At 41.7% G+C, this 24,816-nt stretch overlaps 1 protein-coding gene across 1 annotated transcript; it reads right to left on the bottom strand.

Moving 5' to 3' along the window:
- Window positions 1-15,359: 15,359 nt before the first annotated feature.
- LOC308079887 (phenylserine dehydratase-like) lies at window positions 15,360-24,530 on the bottom strand. Its single transcript, XM_080421507.1, has 7 exons — window positions 23,920-24,530; window positions 22,372-22,552; window positions 21,559-21,740; window positions 20,619-20,749; window positions 18,461-18,609; window positions 18,250-18,339; window positions 15,360-17,176 (listed from the first exon to the last, which is right to left on the bottom strand). The coding sequence occupies exons 1-7, from the start codon at window positions 24,280-24,282 to the stop codon at window positions 16,935-16,937; spliced, it is 1,338 nt and encodes a 445-aa protein (XP_080277633.1). The 5' UTR covers window positions 24,283-24,530; the 3' UTR covers window positions 15,360-16,934.
- Window positions 24,531-24,816: the final 286 nt, after the last annotated feature.

Genomic DNA, 24,816 nt, shown 5'->3' on the forward strand with positions numbered 1-24,816 from the left:
GGTGAAATGATTTAATATATAAAAATCTGTTAAACCACTTTAACTCTATGGTTGACTGTTTGAAAATAGCAGATGAACAAGCTCATAACACGTTGTGAGCTTGTAGATCTTGTAGACCATTTTCAAAAATATCTTGAAAACATTTGACAAATTAGGAATATTTTTTAACACAAATCTTGTATGGGGTCCCTGGCAAAAAAAAGTTTTCAGATGGGGGTTTGCAGTCAGATAGTCCTCAACATGAAAACGAGAACCACTGCTGGAGTGAAAATTATAGCTACATACGGTACACATACTGCATATTGTCTGGATACCTGATGCCAAGAGTTGAAGAGACGAACTGGCATAACGCCGTACTATGAGCCAGATAATGATCTGTGTGGTCGTGCCTGTGTAGAAGAGGCCTTTCTGAGCACTGGACTGTACAGCTCAAGATTTGGAATACAGGATGGGAATTCTTCAGATATTGACTGTAATGAAATAAACAAGACAACAAGAAAATTTATCAAATTAGCAAACAAACACTATTAGGTTGTGTGTTACTGCAATATCATCATGTAATAATACACAATCACGCTATAAGACACATTCAACTATGAATCCAGTATGAAACACTATGGATGAAGAATGACTGTATATGCTAAAAAGTGTTCGTGGTTCAGGAATTTCCTCAGTAATTTATGCCTGCTGTGAAAAAATCAGGCTATAGGCTCAATTGGCTTCCCCACCCAAATATATTATCTAGCTAGCTATCTGGTCTTTTCAAAATATCTTCTTCTAGCATGTTCCTCAGGTAAAAAAATGTTCTGCCTTTTTTTGTTTTGTTTGTGATAATATTTTTTTCTGTATTTTTGTGTTGATATTTGAACTGTTTGGTTGCTACTATAAATGCCTATATGAATTGAATACCAAGGACCCCAATGGAAACAAGACAGCAAGGACTTTTTTGGACAGAGCTTTTAGACAAAGTATTATAAATGTAATTGTGCTGTTTACATTTTTGCCTAATAAAATATTTAATCAATCAATCAAAATGAACCAGTTTGCAAAAGACACAAACTACATAAATACCTGTGGCTTGGCACAGTCCTGTGGAGGTGGTAGGAGAATAGACTGTGGACTGGCAACGTCCTGCTATGAACAGAGGGTTAACAAACTGTACTGTAGTGCAGTGGGTTCCACATGAATTCTGTTTTTGAATGGTATTGTAGCGTTTGCGGTCCCTCACAGCTAACTCACTAACTTAAATAAAAGGAGGAAACATGGATTGACATTTTAACCGGAGAACCGGGTTTTATTGCCCTTTCAATACAGGCTAAAACTGGGTTGGGAGGGTGCCGAAAAACAACAAAAAGGCTGCGCTGTCTGTCTAGCTTGAGTCTCTCCACACACTGTGCCACCCTAGTGTCTCTGCCACTTCCTCGTTCCTCTTCGCGGGCTTCTCCTTTTCCCACCCCCTTTGATCATGTGTTAACCCCTTCTCAGCCTGACCTAAACTGCATACCTGAACTAAGCACCTCCTCCCCCCATCAAACCCCCCCCTCCCACAAGTCTCTGTCATTATTCCAGCAGGGTCGCTACATTATGCTTTCCAAACATACACATCCGCCCCTTATTTAACTTTAGCCTTGGTCCTTGTCCTTGAACCAGCTCAAATGAACAAAGATCATATCTGAGTACAATATAATGACAAATGTCAACTGGAACTACGGTTAATTTATTTACTACAAACTATATGCTACTATTAGCATGTTAGCTAGCCATGGATCGGGGTCATACCTATGTTCCCCGGACCTATGTTCCCCCACTAAGGTTATGGTTAGGGTTAGGTTTAGGTTAGGTCCTATATTCCCCACATGGATCACACGACGCTCGTCCGTCACGAGCGTCATGGCTGAACTTCAACCTGGTGTTTGCAAGTTCTCCATTTACGGCCCGTACATTTACATAAACGTTCAGATTTCAAATATAAAGTGCTTACCTCATGGCCACGGATGTTATAATTCTACTCGGGCCCTCAAAAGTACTCGCATCTTCCGTTTTGTTCAATAAAAAGCATTTTAATCCGATCGGTGGCCATTTTTTTCAAAAGCTTTCCACTGCGCGACCCTATTGGTTGGAAGGTGTATTGCACTCTGATACATTAAATAACTATGAGATGGCCACCGATCGGATTAAATGTTTTTTCTTTATTGAACAATACGGAAGATACGGGTACTTATACCCACCCGAAGTGAATTCCAACATCCATGGCCATGAGGTAAGCACTTTATATTTGAAATCTGAACGTTTATGTAGATGTACGGTCCGTAAACGGAGAAAGAGCAAAAACCATGTTGAAGTTTCGTCATGACTGTCATGTTTCAGGGCTACATGTTAGCATGTCTTACCTGAGAAGCTGTTGATCCAGAAGTAACATGCTCTCTGTCTGGAAAAACTGACGGTACGGCTGTACTTTTCAACAGTCGTCTGTCTCTTTGGAAGATACTTGTAGTCTGTCTTCAGAAAATGACCACTGCACACATACGTTTGGTACGCTTGCCTTGCGTCTGTAATGGCGTGGAGCGTAGGGTGTCTGTAGCGATCAACCATAACTTCCACAACTCTTCATTCTCGAAAGGAAAACGATGTAAAGTTTTGTCTCCACAAAAATCACGAGTCCACAAACTTGATTAAAGACACTGCTTGCTGTGGGTGTGTCTGTGAGTCAGGGAACAGCGTGGTGACTTTGTTTACAAACCAAACCTCGCGAGATGTGAAACGTTTCCCCCGCGAGAGTTGAGGCCGCAGCTATCATTATATCATTTATATTTTTAATTATATATTTTTTTATCATAAAGTTGACAAAAGCTCGTTTTTACGTAAATACAATATATAGGTAAATTTGATATAACATATATTCTTGTTTGTATTTTATTTTTGAAGTTTAAACCTACTGTATTGTGTGTATAACATTGTTAAATAAAGTAAAAACCTCTAAAATGCCACGGTTTCGCCGTGTGCGGGAAAGTAGCTGATCTACAAGCTCACGAAGTGACTCTGACATGGCGCTTTGTGAGCTTGTAGATCGTCTATTTTCCCACACGCAAAGGCACATATGGGTCAACAAAAACAGCAGTTACTTCAGACTGAATACTTTTCCCAAATGACATTTCTCTTGGTTAACAGCACAAGTCATAGTTATCAAAACTTTAATCATTTTAACTATAGCATATGTTTTACTCAGAATTAATACCATCTTTAAAAGTAACCTTGTGTTTTAGCCTAGTGATTTAAATAATCTTGTAAAAGCTGCTCAAACAGGTAGGCCTATGCTAAATGAATCCTTGCCTGACACTCTGTCCCCCATGGGGCCAAGCCTCAAACGGAATGCATACAATAGAACAAAGGCTTCTCTTGTAGAGGTAAACACAAGTTTCTTTTGTCAATCAATTTGAGGTGTTGTCTCTGTACCTTCCCGGACCCCCACTATGTAACTGCATTATGATCAAATGGCTCCAATCTTCACCTGCGAGTGTCAACACCTAGGTTCCAATGATTTACATCTCTGAACCAAGAAACAAAAGGTCTGCCAAACAGCCTGTTCCATTTCTCACCTCACCTGGGCTTCTAAGACTTAGCACAATGGCCAGAACTCTTGGAGTGTCTGGGAATGCAAATCGATCGCATCTCCACCTGCCTGAACAGATGGGGGAGGTCACCATGCAATGTTTCAACCCTAAGCCCTGCTGACTCAGAATCAAAGTAGTGCTGTGACACAAGATTAAATAAAATCACTTATATGGAACAACGTGTTTATGTTTGAAAATGATACCTCATTGACATGCTTGATATCCATAGGCCCCCTGAGCTAGCTTAGTTAGCTACCTAGCTAACGTTAGCCTACCTAGTTAGCATGTTTCAATAGGTTGATTTAGAGGAATTGTTATTTATGTCCACAGTAATGGCTTTATAAACATCATTACCTGATATTCTTCTTTGCTAAAATTGTTGCTTCAACATATTTTAAAGCTCCATATTCGGTCTTTGCAGCCAATAGGCAACATGAGCCTTGTTTTATCAAGTTAATTAAACAGCATCATTGTTTGTTGTTGATCACCTTATCGGCACATGAAGGTTTATCAGGTGGATATCACGTGAGATGGATCCAGTGTTGCCATATTTAGTGAGAGAAATAAGCAATCAGGTCTATGAAAACAAGTCCAAAAGAAGCATCTTAGGCCACATGAGAACTTTAAACGTACGGATCTATACAAGCTCACAACGCATCGCAATGCTGAGCTTGTAGATCTGCCATTTTCAAAAACTCTTGCAATAAAATGTGGAACATTTTGAATATTTTTTAAACATTCTAACAACACAAATGCTCCCTGGCTGGCACAAAACATTTATGAAACTATTTGATAACCACTGGTTTAAATAATAATGAATACCTTTGGAAGTAAGCTTAAATAAGCAAGTACACTTTAAAAAACAAGCCCAAAAAAACGCAACCCGCCACTTTACAGAAAAATAAGCCCAAAGTCGTTTATAATAAGCTGACATGGCAACACTGGTTGGATCAGAATTGATGACGTTGACGCGCGCGCTGCCGGTGTGATAGAGCGACCTGATTGGTGGAGCGGAGGACGCTCCACCAATCAGAGCTCTTCTCTAACGTACCTCACAGATAACGCGCTGAAAGTGCGACATTTGAAGTTTGAACTCATTGTGAGACATTACCTCCAAGATGTGGAAGTTTTTCGCACGCTCCCTTCCAGAGATGAAGCCCATTGCCAAAAAGGTGTGGAAATGGTGGAAATTTGTCAAATATAGCATCGCATCGGGTGCGGTCAGTGCTTTAGGGTTGGCTTGGAACATTAGAGCAGAGGTATTTAACAGGGGGTCCGCGGAGGTACTGCAGGGGGTCCGCAAAATTGTTGTTTGATTAAACAATATTTTTTAAACATTTTTTTTCTTTTTTCAAAAATGTCAATTTGTCTTTAAACATAACATACTTAATCCTCTTCGTCCCAAGTGGGACATAAGGCTTCGACGATCTGCCTCCATCGGGACCTGTCTTGTGCATGTTGTGCCTCGCCCCACGTAAGGTTCATCTCCTGAAGCTCAGCTGTCACGGTTCGTCGCCAGGTGGTTTTGGGTCGACCTCGACTCCTTTTCCCTACTGGGGTCCATCTCAGTGCAACCTTTGGGATTCGATCCTGGGCCATTCGGAGCACATGTCCCAGCCATCGTAGACGGCGGCGTTTGAGTTCTGACACGACACTGGAGCACCTGGTCATTCTGTGCAGCTCTTTATTTTAAATCTTCTCAGGCCAGAAGATGCGGCAGATTTTACGGAGGCATCCATTGTGGAAGGCATTGATCTTATTCATGTCAAGTGTTGTCACACGCCAGCATTCCGAGCCATACATCAGCACTGATTTTACGTTACTGTTGTACAGTCGGACCTTTGTTTTTAGGCTGTACTGCTTCGACTTCCATATAGGATGGAGCCTTGCAAAAACACCGTGAGCCTTCCCTAGCCTTGCTCTGATGTCCTTTTTTGTTGCGTTGTCCTTGCTGACAAGACTTCCCAGGTAGGTGAAATCTTCGACAAAGTCGAGGATTTCCCCATTCACAATGACTGGTGCATCTGGAGTGGCATTAATGCACATCACTTGTGTTTTGGAACCATTGATGTTCAACCCTGTTTGTTTTGAATACTGGTTTAGTCTGTCAGTTTTCTCCTGCAGGTGGATATATTTGGAGGAGAGAACAGCAAGGTCATCTGCAAAGTCTAGGTCTTCGAGTTGGGAGAACAAAGTCCACTGGATGCCCCTTGGTTTATCGGCCGTGGTCTTCCTCATCACCCAGTCAATGGCCATCAGGAAGAGAATGGGAGACATGGTGCACCCTTGCCGCACACCAGACTCTACGTTGAAGCGCTCAGATGGTTTTCCATTGACAATGACACTACATTCAAAGTGACGGTAGAACAGCCCTATCAGCGAGACCATTTTTGGAGGAATTCCATATGCTCTTGCGATCTTCCATAGGGTGTCACGATGCAGGCTGTCAAAGGCTTTCCGAAAGTCTATGAAATTGATGTGCAGTGGGGCGTTCCATTCTACACACTGCTCGAGGATGTTCTTCAGAGCAAAGATCTGGTCTGTGCAGCCCCTCCCTCTCCTGAATCCTGCCTGTTCCTGTCTCAGATTTTGGTCGACGGCGGCTTCAATTCTGCCGAGTAGAATCCTACAAAAGACTTTCGATGGTATCGACAGCAGTGTGATCCCCCGCCAGTTGTCACAGTTTTGGATGTTGCCTTTTTTGGGCAGTTTAACAATCAGGCCCTTTAAACATAACATGACATATTTTAATTTTACATTTACAACCAGCACATCTACATAAACGTTAAGGCCGAAAGATTTAAAATAAAAAGTGCATCCCCCCCCCCCCACACTGGTCTAAGAAGTACCCGTATCCTCCGTATTGTTCAATAAAAAGCTTTTTAATCCGATCGCTGGCCATTTAAACCGAAATCGGTTGGGAGGTGTATTGCACCATGATATATTATTAGAAAAAAATGTAAAAAATAGAAAATGGCGGTGATCGGACTAAAAAGCTTTTTATTGAACAATACAGAAGATAACTTGCGCTTTAACTTGTAACATCCGTGGCCGGGGGGTCAGCACTTTAAATTTGAAATCTGAACGTTTATGTAGATGTACTGGTTGTAAATGTAAAATTTTCCAAAAAAAAGGAACAAGTAGCGTCATGACGCTTGTGACAGACGAGAGTCATGTGAACCATGGCTACTACTGGGACAACCTGTATAGGAGCAGGCAACCATTGTTTCATATAAAACACAATTTTATACATAAATATACGATATATGTGGTGGCCCCCCTACCCTACGAGGTAGGGGGTCCCTGCTCCATCACCCCATCAGTTTGGGGGTCCCTGGCCTGAAAAGGTTGAAGACCCCTTGTAACTGCAGCTACAGCTTATTCGTTTTGGAATTATTTTTGTTTTTGCCAATAATTCTTTTATTTTGACAAGCTGTCCGGAAGCTGTATTGTGACAGCATCCCTTATATGGTCTCTACAGGGTTGAAGGCTCACACACAGCTCAGAGTGTCGGTGACGCTCACCGTGAGAGCAATGTTTGTATGCAGCGTGGTCGCTGAACCAAGGTTTGTTTATTTTACATGTCAAACGCTTATGTTCTTCAATGTCAATGAGTTGTAGCCTATGTCATGTTTTATTATGAGTTTAAAGGGATATTTCACTTTCAAAAAAACTTTTGGTCATTTTATCATCTACTCAGGCTTTTGTGAGCCCCCCAGACCGTTTTTAAGTTACTTGATTCATTATTTAGATATTTGATATTCATTTTATCAGACACGCCCCCTTCCTATACAAACCCATTGTAACTTCAAACTTCATTTTAACCATGTTAGATTCATCAAAAACACCCGTCCTTGGTTCTGGTGACTCACCCTGCCCTCCTAATGCGTGAGGTGGCCGTGTTTTTTTAATTACTTTTTTCATTTATTTTTTATATATTTTTTGGAAAATGAAAAAAATAAAATACAATAAAAATATTAAATAAAATAAATGAAAAAAGTAATCGGAAAAACACGGCCCCCTCACGCATTAGGAGGGCAGGGTGAGTCACCAGAACCAAGGACGGGTGTTTCTGATGAATCTAACATGATTAAAATGGAGTTTGAAGTTACAATGGGTTTGTATAGGAAGGGGGCGTGTCTGATAAAATGAATATCAAATATCTAAATAATTAATCAAGCAACTTAAAAACTGTCTGGGGGGCTCACAAAAGCCTGAGTAGATGATATAATGACCAAAAGTTTTTTTGAAAGTGAAATACCCCTTTAATTGATTGTTTGTTTATTTTCAGTTTGTTTTCAGTTGTTTGTTGTTTTGGGTTTCCTGCGGGCTCATTCCCTTCCTTGATATCATGCAGTCAATGAGGTAATTTAATTTGTTTCTTTCCTATGTTTTATGTGCGTTACATGTTTTATGTCATCCTTATCGTTGGTTATTTTTGTGTGTTTTTGAAACAGTTTGACGTTGGTACATTAAGCTGAAAGAGATGCTTAATAAAACCCATCAGTAGCAAACCACATCTGCCTCGTCGTTCATGAAGGGAGTGACACCCCTACTCTAATAGGCATCCCTCTATAGCCACTGACCTACATGAAACTATGTGCCATGGACATCCAAGTGTATTCTGGGATTCATACTACCACAGCTGATTTCATCATTGGTGCACCTTGTACCACAGATATCCATACAGAGGCAACATTTGGGGTCCCAGGTGTGTCGCATTGGTCACCAGAGATTTCGACCACTCGACCCACTTTCGACCCGCTTGGACCTGACACAGAGAGAGAGAGAGAGAGAGAGAGAGAGAGAGAGAGAGAGAGAGAGAGAGAGAGAGAGAGAGAGAGAGAGAGAGAGAGAGAGAGAGAGAGAGAGAGAGAGAGAGAGAGACTTAATAATATGTAGGCCCTACATTGATTTACCAAACAATTATTATTTGTCTGTCAGGGTGAAACCAGCCCAAAGGCTTTCAAGCACAGCCATTGAGATAAAGTATAGTTTTGGACCATGACGGAGGCGCGCCGAATCAGCAGACCTTGAGGCCAAGGAGTCGCGCCCGAGCGCCTCCAGGCGCGAGTGCCCGCGACGACCGGCCGATGGTCTGCTATTCGACTAAGCGCCGTCCGAGTTATGTACCGATAGGCACAGAATCGTAAATAATATTGTTGGGGACTGCGTTACACAAACGCAGCACACTCCCAAAGCTGGCGCCGCCGGCAGCTCCGCGGAGCTGTAAGGCATACATTATTATTTCATTTAGAAAAGAAGGTTTACAAAAAAACTTCTTTAAAAAAAAGTATGCAACTGGGGGAGCATGCTTACAATATTTACTCTTAAATATACTCAGGACCTCACCGTCACCTTGTACCTTCAGGACCTCACCACCGTCACCTTGTACTCTACTACCCTCTAGGGGTTACACAGATAATTCGACCCGGTAAATGTGGGTCGAGCTGACTCAAATTCGCGGCTGGGCGAATTGTCCTGGGTCGAAATCTCTGGTGACCGTCGCATTAACCTCAAATTATGTTCCTTTTATAAATATTTTCCCCAGCACTTTTTTTTAGATCTTGTCTGATTTTAGATCAGAGCTGACTGAGTGCATCTCAATCCACAGTGTTTTCTTGTCCGCAACCATACAATCACAATGTGGCGTGTTGTATATTGGCTATATATATATATCTTCAGAAAATATAGCCTATTTGGCCAAAAGGAGGGGACCTAGTATAAACTCATGGGGGACTCCGGTCAACAAAGTACATGCATGGGGTTTAAACTGGTTAAAAGTATTTTACTTTTTTAGTTTACTAGCTTTTTTTTGCCTCCTATTTTTTTCTGAAATGATGCCTCTGCCCCCATCTATCTCAGGTCACAGATGGGGGTCTGTGAGCTCTCCCATCACTGTAGCTCCAGACTCGAGCTACAGCGCAGTGTTGATTTCGTGAACTGAAACTATGACGAAGAATATTCGTCGACTACCTTTTTTCACTGACGAAAACTAAATATAAAATATAGCTGCAAGCAGCGATAACACGGGGCCAGTGAAAGAGAGAGAGAGAGACATGGAGACTGAATAGATTGAAGAGAGAGAGAGACAAGGAAACTGGAGATGGAGAGAGAGAGAGAGACATGGAAACTGGAGAGAGAGAGAAAGATGGAAACTGAATAGATTGAAGAGAGAGAGACAGATCATCATGATCGCCTCAACACATTGTCGGGGACAGGGATCGAACCGGTAACCTCCGGACTCATAGGCTGCCTTTCTTCTCATTGAGCTAGAGATATGATAGTCCTGATAGTGTCTGTTGATATATATAAGTCTTTCCGTCCCTCATGGACCAGGCCTTTGTTTCGCTAACTACTCTAGATCACTGGTTCCCTAACCATCTACCGATAGAGAAATTGTATGTCTCCTCGGAACAGAAACCAGTGAAAGTAGCCGATCTACATGATGATGAGAGAGAGAGAGAGAGAGAGAGAGAGAGAGAGAGAGAGAGAGAGAGACATGGAAACGGACTAGATTGAAGAGAGAGAGACACGGAAACATAATAGATTGAAGAGAGAGAGATGGAAGCAGAATGGATTGATTGGACATCTCAACCTATTGCCATTAACAGGAATCGAACCATCAACCTTTGAATTGACAGGCTGCAACACTACCTATAGTGCTATAGCTTTGTCCAGGCTGAGGTTGTCTGTTGAAGATAAAAGTGAACCAGTGAAAGCAGCCGATCTACAAGCTCAGAAAGAACGTTGCTATCTGAAAGGTTTTGAGATTGTAGATCGGCTATTTTCAGAATGAAGTATGTCATACATACTTCATACCCTCTCAAATAAGCATTTCAGGTTATCTTTATCAATTGCATATGTATTAATTGACACAATTACTGGTAGTGTCTGTTGATATTTATAAGTATTTCCGTCCATTATGAACCAAGCCTCTGTGTCCCGAACTACTCTAGATCACTGGTTCACAAACCATTTACCAATAAAGGCATTTTTGTGTCTCCTCGGAACGAAAACTAGTGAAAGTAGCCGATCTACAAGCTCACAAAACGTTGCTATCTGAAAAGTTGTGAGATTGTAGATCGGCTATTTTCACAATGAAGTTTGTCATACATTGCAAAAACATACTCTCCAAGAAGCATTTCATGTTACCTTTAACAGTTGCACATGCATTAATTGAGAGAGAGAGAGACATGGAAACAATAGATTGAAGAGAGAGAAAGATGGAAGCAGAATGGATTGATTGGACGTGTCAACCTATTGCCATTAACAGGAATCGAACTCTCAACCTTTGGATTGACAGGCTGCAACACTACCTATAGTGCTATAGCTTTGACCAGGCTGAGGTTGTCTGTTGAAGATAAAACTGAACCAGTGAAAGCAGCCGATCTACAAGCTCAGAAACACGTTGCTATCTGAAAAGTTTTGAGATTGTAGATCGGCTATTTTCAGAATGAAGCATGTCATACATTGCAAAAACAGACCTTCTCAGATAAGCATTTCATGTTATCTTTATCAATTGCATATGTATTCATTAATACAGTCTTGTTGTTTGCAATGCACTTTAAATGAAGTCTCCACCAAGTGAGCCTTGAACCGGCAACCTTGGTGTTGTGAAACATTCACTTAAGCGGGAAGCCATTGGACCAACAGACCTGATCCAGTGAAAACGGAGGTCAGACAGATGATACCATTTCACGCAAATAACTGAAAAATCCTGGGTTTAAGTGTTTTTCAAACTGCTCAAAATTGCGGACAATCTAAGGGCGGAGAGAGAGACATGGAAACGGAATAGATTGAAGAGAGAGAGACATGGAAACAATAGATTGAAGCAGAATGGATTGATTGGACGTGTCAACCTATTGCCATTAACAGGAATCGAATCCTCAACCTTCGGATTGACGGGCTGCAACACTACCTATAGTGCTATAGCCTTGTCCAGGCTGAGGTTGTCTGTTGAAGATAAAAGTGAACCAGTGAAAGCAGTCGATCTACAAGCTCAGAAACACGTTGCTATCTGAAAAGTATTGAGATTGTAGATCGGCTATTTTCAGAATGAAGTATGTCATACATTGCAAAAACATACCCTCTCAAATAAGTATTTCAGGTTATGTTTAACAATTGCACATGTATTAATTGACACAATCATGTTGTGTGCAATGCAACTTTAATCAAATCCGTATCAAGTGAGGCTTGAACTGGCAACCTTCAGGTTGTGAGGCACACGTTTAAGGGAGAAGCCATTGGACCAACAGACAAGAACCTGTGAAAAAGGAGATCACTCAGATGATACAGTTTCACGCAAATAGCTGAAAAATCCTGGGTTTAAGTGTTTTTCAAACTGCTCAAAATTGCAGACAATCTAAGGGCGGAGCTTACTGGTCAACGTGATACATGTGTTCCTCATGAGTCAAGGCACATGTGTAAGCAGGTTTAATGGCTGTCGGCCAAACGAGGCATGACTTTTGCCTGTTTAAAGTTTGCATTTAAAAAAAATTGCTATAGCGCCCCCCTTTGACCAATTGGAGTAAGATTGGTTTCAGTGATATTTGGAATGACCCTCAACATTACCGCAAAGTTTCAAAGAAATGTGAGTCTGCATGTATATGTTAGGGGCAGATGAATAATTGTCATAAAACTGCAATATTCATTGGCTCATTAAAGCTTAATTTTTTCACTTATGGAAAATCTTTTGCACATGTTTGTCGGCATAGGTCCAAAGTTCATGTGTAAAACGTTTCGTGCAGATTACTCAAAAATCCCAGGAGGAGATAGGTTTGAACCGTTTTTCATATAATTCAAAATGTTGGGAGATCTAAAGGTCAGAGGTCAAAAGTCAGAGTGTGAAAGTTGTTGATCATGAGTAGACGCATATGTATATTGAAGTTTCATGGCTGTAGGTCAAACAGGGCATGAGTTGTACCTGTTCAAAGTTGGCATTTTGCTATAGCGCCACCTTTTGACGAAAGTTTGTGAGAATTATTTCTTGATAGTTTTTCATGACCATCTACCATATGGCCAAGTTTCGTAAAAAGCGTATGCACGGTTCAGCCAGAACTGCCAAAAGTGGGAGAAGAAAAAAGAGGGGAACATTAAAACAGGTCCAGAGCTGAGCTCTGGCCCCGTAACTAAGCTATGATGACAAAAACTATGACTAAATATATTGACAATAGTCGACTAAATCAACTGTGAATTTAGTCGACTAAAATCTTATGATATTTAGTCAACTATAACTAGACTAAAAGTAAACATTTTAGGTGACTACAATATGACTAAAACTAAACAGAATTCTATTCAAAAGACTATGACTAAAACTAAATTTTGCTGTCAAAATGAACACTGCTACAGCGATGGGTTATGTCACAGATGGGGCTACCTTACCCCCCCCAGCACTCACTTCACCACCTTGGTTATGTAGATAGACATATAGCCTACTGTTTTCTTGACCACAACATTAGGCTACTTAGTTAGTTTAGAGACAGATAGGTTTGATGTTTACCTGATAGACCCTATGCCATGTCTTCTGTTGAATGGGGTAATGTGTCTAAATGAGTCTGTGTTCAAATGTCTAAAGTCCTGGAGATGCAGAACTTTTCTGGTTTTAGACGGTCTAACCTTCAGTCACACTGGAAGATGCTTGGAAATCAGGTGTATTTAGTGCAACATCCCCATCTCTCCAGCAGAGGACTATTTGTTTACCAACATTGAGACTGCACGCACAGGTGATTGTTTCATGCAATCAATTCCATATTGTTTCGGGGTTTCGCTGGTTTCAGTTCATTCAACCTCCTCTTGTGTGTTGGCTAGTGAGGCGCGTCCTAGCGAGACCTGACAGAATGGGGTTCATTTGGTGGCGGCCTGCGCGTGCATACTGGTTCTTATCAGTGTGACGTCGTCTGTTAAGGGGTCTATTGATTCCCTGCAAGCACTGAGTAGTGTTGGTATCAGAGCCAGACAACAGAGCTATGTCTATGGCTGGCTGAAGTCATTTTCTAGTTACAATTTGATGAATTGGTTGCTCTAGCAGTCCTTGAAGCTGGAAACATTAATGCCATGCTTTTACAGAAAAACAGTACGTTTTTACACATGAAAGTATTTTTATATATATATATATATGTATATTGTATTGTATATTTGCAAAAAAAACATGGCGATTTGGCGCATATGGCTGGCGCTAGAGTAAAGGGGTCATGGGGTCAGTCAATGTTCCCTGGGAGTATGAATACAAGTGGCATGGCATGGCAATCAGCCCATTCTTTTTTTTACATATCTTATGTGCATATTTTGCAGACTTGAGTCACACAGAATGTGAATATTATGTGGCGATAAAGCGACAATTTGTATTCAGGACAAGGACGTGATGTTATTTGTGTCGTTCCTATAAGGGTGTGACCTATCCAGTTTCACTTTATCCTTTTGATGGTGGTAGTGGAAGCTATGTCATCCCTGTTTGGATCAGAAACCCGAAAATGGTATTGATCCCACTGATGTGCATGTACTGAATGTTTCCGTGTCTGCTGCAATATCTGCTGTAGACCCAGAGCGGATCTGCAACCTGCAAAGTGAAACGCATTCTACAGGTTCTTCAGAAGAAGAGGGTGTGGACTGTGGAAGTAAGTGATTATTTATCATATTCTTATCTTTTGTGTCACAATGACATAATCTGTTAACAAATTACAGGCTACAAAGTGTCAACGTGAATCATGTCCAATCTCTTGCAATGAATCTCTCGCATACAGTGTACAACTTTGTAGCTACTGTTACATTTCTACAGGTTCTTCAGAAGAAGAGGGTGTGGACTGTGGAATTAAGTGATTATTTATCATATTCTTGTCTTTTATGTGTCACAATGACATAATCTGTTAACAAATTACAGGCTACAAAGTGTCAACGTGAATCATGTCCAATCTCTTGCAATGAATCTCTCGCATACAGTGTACAACTTTGTAGCAACTGTTAAATTTATGTCATACAGAAAATCAAATCAATCAGTTTTGCTGAAAATGCTGGACACATACATGTTAGGTATGTTTTTCATCTATTGTATGTGGTTGAGTTGTTTTTCTCTTCACACATTGGACAAGAACAAAGAGGCAAATGTATTTTATACAAGAGGTTAAATGTTGATACCCGCTCACTGCGGGCATGTTCCTCTTTATCCCATGGTTCTCACATTTTTTAATTTCAAGGACCTCCTTAACTCTTACACTTAGAATGTACAGATGTAACCAAACTTGGTTACATGATATGTATTCTCAGGTTTAGGAGATGCAAGGATCCATTTGGACCACCCTCAAAATAGTTAATATATTGGAAAACTGGCAGAAAAATTAAGGAAAACTCCTTAGACAGACTTAAGAAAATATACTTTATTTTCTATAATGCTCATAGCGTGCTCGTGCTCATACTGATTTAAAAAAGCAAACGTTTCAGTCCTTAGACCTTCGTCAGTGCTATAATGCTCATAGTGCTTTTTTAAATCACTATGAGCACCGAACAAGCATTATATAAAATAAAGTATATTTTCTTAAGTCTGTCTAAGGAATTTTCCTTCATTTTTATGCAGTGAGCAAGTCTTTTTCTGACAGTTTTCCTGTTTTTGAGACCAACCCTAACCAAAGGACAAAGAATGGCGCAACAGTTTTCCCTGTTCTTTAGTTAATATACTGATATGGTATTTGATGTGCATGCCCCCTTTGAAGCACTATTAGCACCAATTATTATTTTAAGACAGTCCACATGGGATTTATTCTTCTACACAATGATTAGTCAGTTTAATTCTCGAAAACAAATAACATGAACACAATCTTCATTGAATGGCTTATTGGTTCTCCCCATTCAGAAGAAGCAGAACTTTGTTAATATTTGACAGTTTTACAGGTGCACATTGGTACACACATTTAAACTCATTACATTTAGAGTTAGTTGTGATAGAGGGATATATGTATAGCCTCCTGTCTGACTGGATGTCGTGTCTAATGTATTGTGTATTGTGTGAATGAGGAAACCTTCATTGAGGTCTATTCAGTTCCCAAAGGATGGATGCATGTTGTGTCTAATGTATAGAATACTGTCTGTCAAGTGCCTGAATGGATGTCATGTCTATTGTACAGTCTACTGTATAATGTGTTCCGGTTTGTCAATCTTACAATGTTTCAAAATAAAGGTGAATCATCAGTCTGACAGTCTCCTTCAAATTAAAACACAAGTAATGTTTACTAAACTTCTAACATGAACATAAAGCATAACTGTTAATTCAGTCAATCTTTGAATTAAGAGCATACAATAAAATGACACTTGTTGTGGGTGCAATATAAGAGAATTAAAACAAAGAAAGGCACACTCAAAGAACAGAGGTAGGCCAAAATGAATAAAATCCAAGAAAACAGGGCTCAGTATTGACTTCACATACTGTACATTTCCACTGTGGATGGTGGTTACTGTGTGTAAAACAATACTACAGTAATAAGCTGAGGGTAGAACAGAATGATCGTTGTGTCTAATGCAGTGGTTCTCAAACCTTTTCATGTCAAGGACCCCCAAATTGACACTTATTAGCCCGCGGACCCCCATTTGAAAAGATATGCCAGCTACGGACCCCCATAAGAGAAGATTTTTACGGCTCTAGCAGTGATTCTCAACCATTTTAATTTCAAGGACCCCCAGTTTGACATGCATTAGGCTACGGACCCCCATTTAATGGCATCTCTATCGCTGGGACCCCAATTTATATTGTAAAATGGAACCAAATGGACTTGTCAGGGTCCACTTGGTTCCATTTGTACACTCTCAGAGTTACAGACCCATAAGGGTCCATTTGGTTCCTAACTATCCATCATTTAGCTGGGGACCCCCTGGAACTCCCTCAAGGACCCCTGGGGGTCCCTGGACCCCACTTTGAGAACCAATGGTCTAATGTACAGTGCACTGTCTGAATGGATCGCGTATAATGTATAATCTACTGTCAGCCACGTCTAATGTATAGTATATTAGTCTATACTGTCTGAATGGATGCTACGTCTAATGTATAGTATATTAGTCTATACTGTCTGAATGGATGCTACGTCTAATGTATAGTATATTAGTCTACTGTCAGAATGGATGCCACGTCTAATGTATAGTATATTAGTCTACTGTCAGAATGGATGCCACGTCTAATGTATAGTATATTAGTCTACTGTCTGTTGTGTTCGTTCATAGATTAACCATGTTAACCAATACACAGGATATGATAGAAAAATAATTTCTGCTATTAAACTAGGATAAGGTACATAAAAACATAAAAGGCAGATAGGTGAATATAAGCACTATGTATGTTTGTCAATCAGGGAAATTAGTGAGTTCATCTTTGCCAATGTTCCCTCCGCTGAGGATGCACACTACATTCTTGTTCTCCATGTTGGGTATCTTGTTGTTAACGATGGCAGCGAACGCAGCAGAACCTGACGGTTCTACCACTAGACCTGACTTGTAGAGTGTGGACACCGCCGTCTTGAGCTCTTCGTCGCTCACCAGGACGATGGCCTCCACGAAGCGTTTACACAGCTCATAGGGGATGGCGCCTGGGTAAAACACACAAACTATGAATGAAGTGAAGGACTTTTAGCAATGGTGACAAAATATTTGCAAATGATGACGTCACTGAAAATGTGCCGGTTTCTGAATATACCAATCAGAAGCAAAAGACAGAAAACAAAAACAATAAAACTAAAAGTAAAAAATAAAAAGATCAAGTGGTAAAGCTTCAGAAATAGGGGAGTTATCGGGGGGGCACAGCAAAAATCCCTAGCACGGATCCCACCACCCCGATGAGGAAAGGACAACAATTTGCAATAAAGACTTTTAAACGTTGTTCATGAGTGCGGATGGTGTGATATTAGTCATCTATGATGTCAGTCGTCTATGACATCATAGATGTCAAATTTGGGCAAGGTTTCAGTGCGATCACAGGCCCATTGACTTCCATCATAAAGTGAAAAGTGTAAAACAGAAAGTGTCGCGGTTCCGGCGACGTCCGGTGAGCTCTCGCCGGCCCTTGAAAATCCGGGCCAGAAGGTGTAAATCTCGCGCCAGGCCGTACCCATAACCGCAGCAGGTCTCCAAGGTGAACAGCCTCTGGCATGTTAGAACAAGGCGGGTAAGGGAAGTCGGCAAGTCAGATCTGTAACTTCGGGATAAGCCTGCGTCGTCGCCGCCACCAGAAGGCCCACGGACCCGCCGCCCCCGAGAGAGCGGAGCGACGAGGCAGGACCTGAGGGGCGATTGCGGGATTCTGCGATGGCTGCGAACGGCCACCGAGCCATGCCTGGACCGGGGCTAGGCGTACGGACGCCCGTGCGAGTTTGACAAGGCCTTTGGGCCCGGGCCGGGGTATGTGAAAAACAATAATGGAGGTACTTCTGTGGCCCTACTGCCATTGTGCACAAGATATTTGGCACTGATCGGTCCAGCGGTTTACGAGATTAACACAGACAGATACACAGACCGACCCTCTTAAAGATGGCTGGACCACACTATAAAAAGTCATAGTCCTGTGATATCACAGGTGTGTTTTTTTTTATTGTTTTTGAGAGAGACAGAGAGACATAAGTACTTCACCAATCACTTCCACTGCAGACAAAGGTAATACAGGTACCTGCAAAAGGTGGTGCTAGTCCTGAGGCGATGCTTTTGGTGTCCATACCCACTGGCTGATTCTCAATGAAGCTTCTGTACATGGTGCACGCTGTATCAAAATAGAACATTTCGACACATTAAATCATCCGAATCCCTCACAACACCTTTATCAACAAATGCATAATAATTTTAAATATACTGAGTGAGCGTAGTATTATGTATTATTGTACCTCCTTCTGGTTCTACTCCATAGATCCTGGTCTGATGACAGCCTGACAGTTTGATAGCTGCAGCAACACCAGCCAGCAGGCCTCCACCTCCACAACACACCACGACTACATCAGGTTCACCCATCTTCTCCAGAACCTCAAAGCCTAGACTGGACACACACATTTATCACCACACACCACCACTACATCAGGCACACACATCTTCTCCAAGGCTGGGGATTGCCTACAACCTAACGATACGATACATATCGACACAGAGTTTTATTTTCACATCATTTTAATACTTTTCTAAATCTAAGCTTTACAAGAGTTACGTTCAAGTTGAGTAATTTGACTGAACAAGAGGCATTTCAGGAGTGCTGATCTACAGTACAAGTAAGACGCGCGAACGCGGTAAGCGAACGCAAAAAAAGAAAAAAAATATTGAAAAAAAATATTGAAAAAAAAGTAACCAATACATTTTTTTTTTTTAATCTGCGTTAAAAGGAGCATCTTAGAAAAATACAAATTCACAAAAAAAAAACTTGGAATGTTTTTGAACAATTCAACAAAGTGTTTGAAGTGCCTGTTTCACCCACTTCCGGGGGGCGGAGCCAAAATCCGAGCCCGAAGTATTTGTTCGTAGACCCCCACTTAGGGGGGGTAGAAAAAGTTTCGGAGCGATTCGGGCACTTTTCATTTAACATGGGGTTTCAATGGGGAGTTTTTAGGAACCTTCTCCGGGGCGTGGCTTCCGGGGGAAGGGGTGGGCTTAAACGCAACCTTGACAGGTGTGTTCAGTTTTCAAAGACCTTTCATTTGATGTATGGTACGTGTAAATTGGACATTTACTTATCTCAGAGGAGCTGCACACAGGCAGTGCACACAGAGACACAGAGACACAGAGACTCAGAGACACAACCCAAGCAGGGTTACATAGTAAGCTCCACTTGGTCGGAGGCGCGGCTTTGCCGCGCCTCCTCCCGCGTTCGCAATAACACTGGAACAATTTACTGTAACATATCACTGTTGGGTTTTCCTTTAATTTGTCACCCGCCTGTATAATTTACATACAGTATATGTTGTATATCAGCACTGCCGTGATTATCTTCTATGACGGAATCACAGCTGTGCTGATACTGTATACCAGGGGTCTTCAGAGTTTTTTTTTTTACATTAACCACTTGAACCCTAGCAGTGTAGAGGGAAAAAGGAGCAAACCAAGTACAGAGCCAAAGGTCACGTTTACTAAGTATTGAGGGTTTAAATGGTTAAATGTCTGAAATAAACAAAAAAACGTTAATTTACTCAACACTGATGATAGTGCTGTCTAACAAGTCTATGAAGCTATCTATATAATCTATGAATAAGCTCAATCTGCAACATCATTTTATACAGTATATAGTGGGGGTCCCTGGTTCATCTCTCTCTCAGCTAAGGGGTCCTTGGCCTGAAAAAAGTTGAAGACCCCTGCTGTATACAGTATGACCTCAAGCAGAGCATGTGAGCGGAGCGGGTGGAAATGCCGCTCGGCGCTCCAGGGGGCTGGTTTCACGCTCGCTATTCGCTCATGTTGACCCCCCCCCGCGCTCTGCTCCCCGTCGCTCATGTTGATTTTGCTCTCGCTCCATGCTCTGCTCAAACCGGGCCGCTCAACAGTAAAAAAGTAGAAATTTGAATGAAATCTTGATCAAGGACGTGCGCTGTGCACTGCTGGATGTCTGTGTGTCTGAGTCCGTGCGACCGGGCATGCTCAAACATTCGGTGCGCGGCCCCCGCCGGAGCGGCTTGGAGCGGCAGGCGGTCCTCGCTCCGAGTAGCGCTCCAACCTTTTTATAAACCAGCTCCACGCTCTGCTCTCGCTCCACTCCGCTCACATGCTCTGACCTCAAGTGTGACATTGCTTCAACTTGTTGAAAAGAGCTTTAACACACAACAGTTTTAAGAAACAAACATGTAGGGTAGCAGTGGCCTAAAAAGGTTAGAGTAGCCGAAAGGTTCCCAATTCAATCCTCCGGACCAGCAGGAACAATCTGTGTGAGGTAGCGAATGACCGACACTGTCTCCCTTCCCTCTCAACACTGTTGACCTGCCCTTGAGCAAGGCACTGAACCCCTAACTGCTCCAGTGGAGCTGCACAGAGGCCAACAGTATGAGATTGTGGTTGTAGTGAACCTACCTGGCATGACCTGCTATCAGATCTAGGTCATCGTAGGAGTGGAGGAAAGTCATGTTGTTCTCCTGAACGCAGCGGTTCACCGTATCCATCAGACACGACGTGGGCACTCTCTCCACCTCCACCCCGAAACTCTGAGGAGTTAACTTTAAGTTAATTGCCATTAACCGCCAAGCACAAATTCATTCAACCTTTAATTAAGATTTTTTATACTTTAATTAAAAAAATATATAAGTCACAATGTGAAAATAAATAATAGGATACAATTCAAATTCTGGTGGCTTTTGAAGGTGAGGGAACTCAAGCTGTTGCTGTTAAGTACCCTTCTGCCATCTAGTGGCGCTTCTTTTAACTGCAGTGTGCACTCTTTGATTTTAAGGTCATGGTATGATTTGGTTTTGTCCTGTTTTGACCGATCAATCATTAAGATTTGTATTGATTTTCATTATAACCCTATTTATACATGCCAGGTTTGAGGTCTACTTACTTACTTTGTAGCACATGCTTGTTTTCTTAGCCCTCTAGTAGGTACCCTGATGTTGGTTGACTAGGGTCCATGTCTGTGAGCATCTGATAAATGACTAAATTGTCATGGACATTTCAATAGTTTAATAGTTGACGTGTAAACGTGACAGTAAATAGGTCGCAGAGGCTTATTGTAGGTACCAGGCTACCAGCCAAGGACACGGGAGGTAGATTGCTGAGGTGGAGCACAACAAAGCCGTGCTACTCATACACTGAGTTGGCGGTGCCCGGGTCGTACCCCGAACCTAGTGATCCAAAGGCTAGTGCTCTACCGACTGACCTACATAAGCATATCTGTACCTCACTAGCTTTGTAAAACTTGTACAATACCACAATATTTTATAATATTAGTAGATATGACCTACAGTAGGTTTGTCACAGTTTACATTTTACCAGTAGACCAAGTCTAACCCCTGACCTGTATGAGAGTGGATCTGGATGTTGGAGCGGTTTCTGGCATCACCACTTTGCCTTTGGACCCATAGTGCTTTGAGGCGTACGCAAAAGACTTCCCATAGTTCCCTGCAGACATGGTGACAAAGTGGCCGCCTTTCTCTCTCCTGGCAAACTGATTGGCCACTCCCCGGATCTTAAACGAGCCTGTCAAATATAGAAAATAAAGAGATACACACTGCAGTCACTGCATCATTAAACTAATGAACACAATACATATACAGTATGTTGACTGATAGATGAGTCTATACTACTACAGAACTAAGAATTGATTAATGTTTCAAGACTTCATTGCTATAACATCAAGTGCATTAACTTTGGATTGGCGTGCAGAACTAACCCACGTACTAACCCAAGTTCACATAACATAGAAACTGTATTAGCAGGCAAGTAGCAATAGTTTCCATATTTCAGAATGTGCTGGAACGCAATGCAGTTGTCAAAAATAGGTGGAGCACAGCAGCATACAATTATATTCTTGCAAAAAAATGACACTTCCTAAAGGTTACAGACAATACACAAACAATAAATACATAATAACCACAACTTCACAATACAAAGCGTTAAACCAGAGTTACCCTTGGCTCACCCCAGGCCGCCTCCTTGGTTTTGCTCCATTACATCAAATCTCTTAGCCAAAAATAGTAGATCTACAAGCTTGCAACGTATTTGTGAGTTTGTAGATCTGCTATTTTTGCCACATGTTCGCCCCAGAATAGTGATGACTAGGATTCATCATGGGGTTCATAATGTTGACATGATTGGTTTGTAGTTGTACCAGTTCTCTGCAGGTTCTCCAGCTTGATGTGGATGTTGCAGGGGACGCAGGGAGGCAGGGTGGTCTGGCTCCATGGGATCATGGGGGTCTCGATGACCCCCAGGGGACTGGCCCTCACCGTGGCCCTGGCTGCTTTCAGCAGCTCCAGAGTAACGCTGTCCGCAGACACTGGGGCCCCCATCTGGTAAGAGCACATCACATTCTCAGTGTTTTTTCTTATTTCAAGGACCCCCAATTTGATAATGCATTAGACCGCGTGGCCCCCATTTAATGAGTAAAGGTATCTCTGGGACCCCAAACTAAGAATGTTTTTATAGTCAAACATGATTTGGTGCGTCATTTGGTCCAGAAATCCTTTACTTGTCTATGTACTGAAAATAGCCGATCTACAAGCTCACAACGGCTTGTAGATCGGCAATTTTCACAATTTTTACCTCTCTCTTATATTATTTGACAATTTGGCTAATGTTTGACCAGTTTTTATAGTATAGTTTTTATAGTATAGTTTGTTGATTTCTTCTGATGCAGTAAATGTCTTTCTGTCACTTCACGGTCATCTGGGGCCCCAACCCACAGGTTGAGAACCACTGCTGTATAGAAATGCCAGTGAAACTGTGAAATGTTCTCGAGTTGCATTTACTAGCACACGTTAGCTTGAGATCCCCTCAAACCCCTTCAAGGACCCTGTACCCCCAGCCTGGGTCCCCATCATTGAGAGAACCACTGACAATATAGTTTATGGTTGATAAGAACAACATTTTACATATACTCAGAAAATGCTGATGAAATCCCACATCATCATCTTGCTCATACTTGTCACAACAGAGTTGTTATGAAACTTAACATAAATGACCAGACTTGTGGACAGCTGCCTACACCGTGACCATTCACTTTTCAGTTTGCACATCCGGTCTAGAGGGGAAACGGAAACGGTCTGTAAGCATGTATGTATTAGTGCAAATTACCGGACACAGCGCGGGCTCTAGACCAGATCTGAGCACTAGACAGTAAATGGAAACCAGGCTTTGTAAAGGTTACGTGAGGCTAGTGGGACGGTGGGACCACCGTCCGCTACACATAATGTGTAACTTTATTATTCACATTTATAAACAATTTAAATGAAACACTACGTGAATCAGTAAAACGGGAATTGGTGTGTTTTGGTTTCAAATGGATTTGCAATCTCACATACCTTATTATTTGCGTATGACTGACAGCTGCGTGATGTTTACTGAAGTGCTAAGATTTGTCAACACTTAAATTAATAGGACTTCCGGTCGTGGACTTCATAATAAAACCTATATGTATACTGCTATCGTCAAAGGAATTCTAAATGAAAGGCAAAATGTTGACTAAAAGGTTTTTAGATAATATAATATTATTCTGTCATAATTAGACCAGTGTAAAGTAACTAAGTACATGTACTCAAGTACTGTCAAATAACTGTGTTCACGTTTCTAGTCCCCTGAGAGCTCAACAACCATGTCATATACTGTCATTTAATTTGAATAAAGTCGATCAAAAAAAAATACAAATCCACCAACTTACCACCGCACAGTTTGTCTCACTTCCACTGGAATGTTTCGCTGTTCCATTCACCTGCTGTGTCGTCTCTGGAAGTCCTCCAGGGACAACAAAGGTAAACGGAACAGCGAAAGATTTCAGAAGTTTGGATTTGAGCTGTCCTCTGGTCGGGGCGCGGTAGTCCTCGGGAGAGAAGTGTTCTCCACACACACGGACATCCCGTGAGAGTAACGTTGTTCTGGGCGATTCCGCATCGTTCATGGACATAGCGGTCAGCCACAGCCTCAGGAGTTCAGGGTCTCGAGGCAGCGAGTGAAATATGAAATTTGAACTGGTCTTCTGCTGGTTGAAGCACCTCGGGTTAGGGTATGAACATACTTTGGGCATACTTCCCACCGTATACACTTAAATGATTATCTTAGAATTCTGTTATTTAAAAAAATTTGTCTCTAGTGGTTCTACGCGGAGATGAGAGAGAGAGAGAGACCCTGCTTTTGTCTCCACTGTTTGTTTGTTTACACTGTGCGCGCCACCACCAGCCTACTACCGGGTAGGGTTTGAGTGACAGCAAAACTCCTGGCCAATGAACGAGCTGGGAGGCGGGACATAAATCCGACGAACGAGCCCAGCTGAAACCCACGCAAGATAATTTTCTGTTTTTTTTTAATGAACGGATTTATTTTACATCGTTTTTCTCTTGTTACTTTCTGTCTCTTTTTGATTCCATTCATTTATTTTTCGATTCCCGATGGAATGTTTTACAAACAAACATTCTCCCTGGGTCAAAAACATCAAAGGGTAGGTAAACGATACACTTTTACTTCTATCCCTCATCTCAGAGGCAAATATTGTACTTTTACTCCACTACAATTATTTTGAAAAACTTAGTTACTAGTTATTTTCACTATTACACCAGACAGG

Source organism: Gymnoscopelus braueri (assembly GCF_963280865.1).
Source record: "Gymnoscopelus braueri genome assembly, chromosome: 23".
Lineage (NCBI taxonomy): Eukaryota > Metazoa > Chordata > Actinopteri > Myctophiformes > Myctophidae > Gymnoscopelus > Gymnoscopelus braueri.

Bases quoted from the DNA above. Each gene is read 5' to 3' on its own strand.
- LOC308079887 (XM_080421507.1), bottom strand. From the start codon at position 24,282: ATGCCCAAAGTATGTTCATACCCTAACCCGAGGTGCTTCAACCAGCAG. The intron at 22,553-23,919 runs GTAAGTTGGTGG...TGCTCTTACCAG, and splicing joins GTGAGACAAACTGTGCGGTG to ATGGGGGCCCCAGTGTCTGC. The intron at 18,610-20,618 runs GTAGGTTCACTA...GTGTGTGTCCAG, and splicing joins CTGATAGCAGGTCATGCCAG to TCTAGGCTTTGAGGTTCTGG.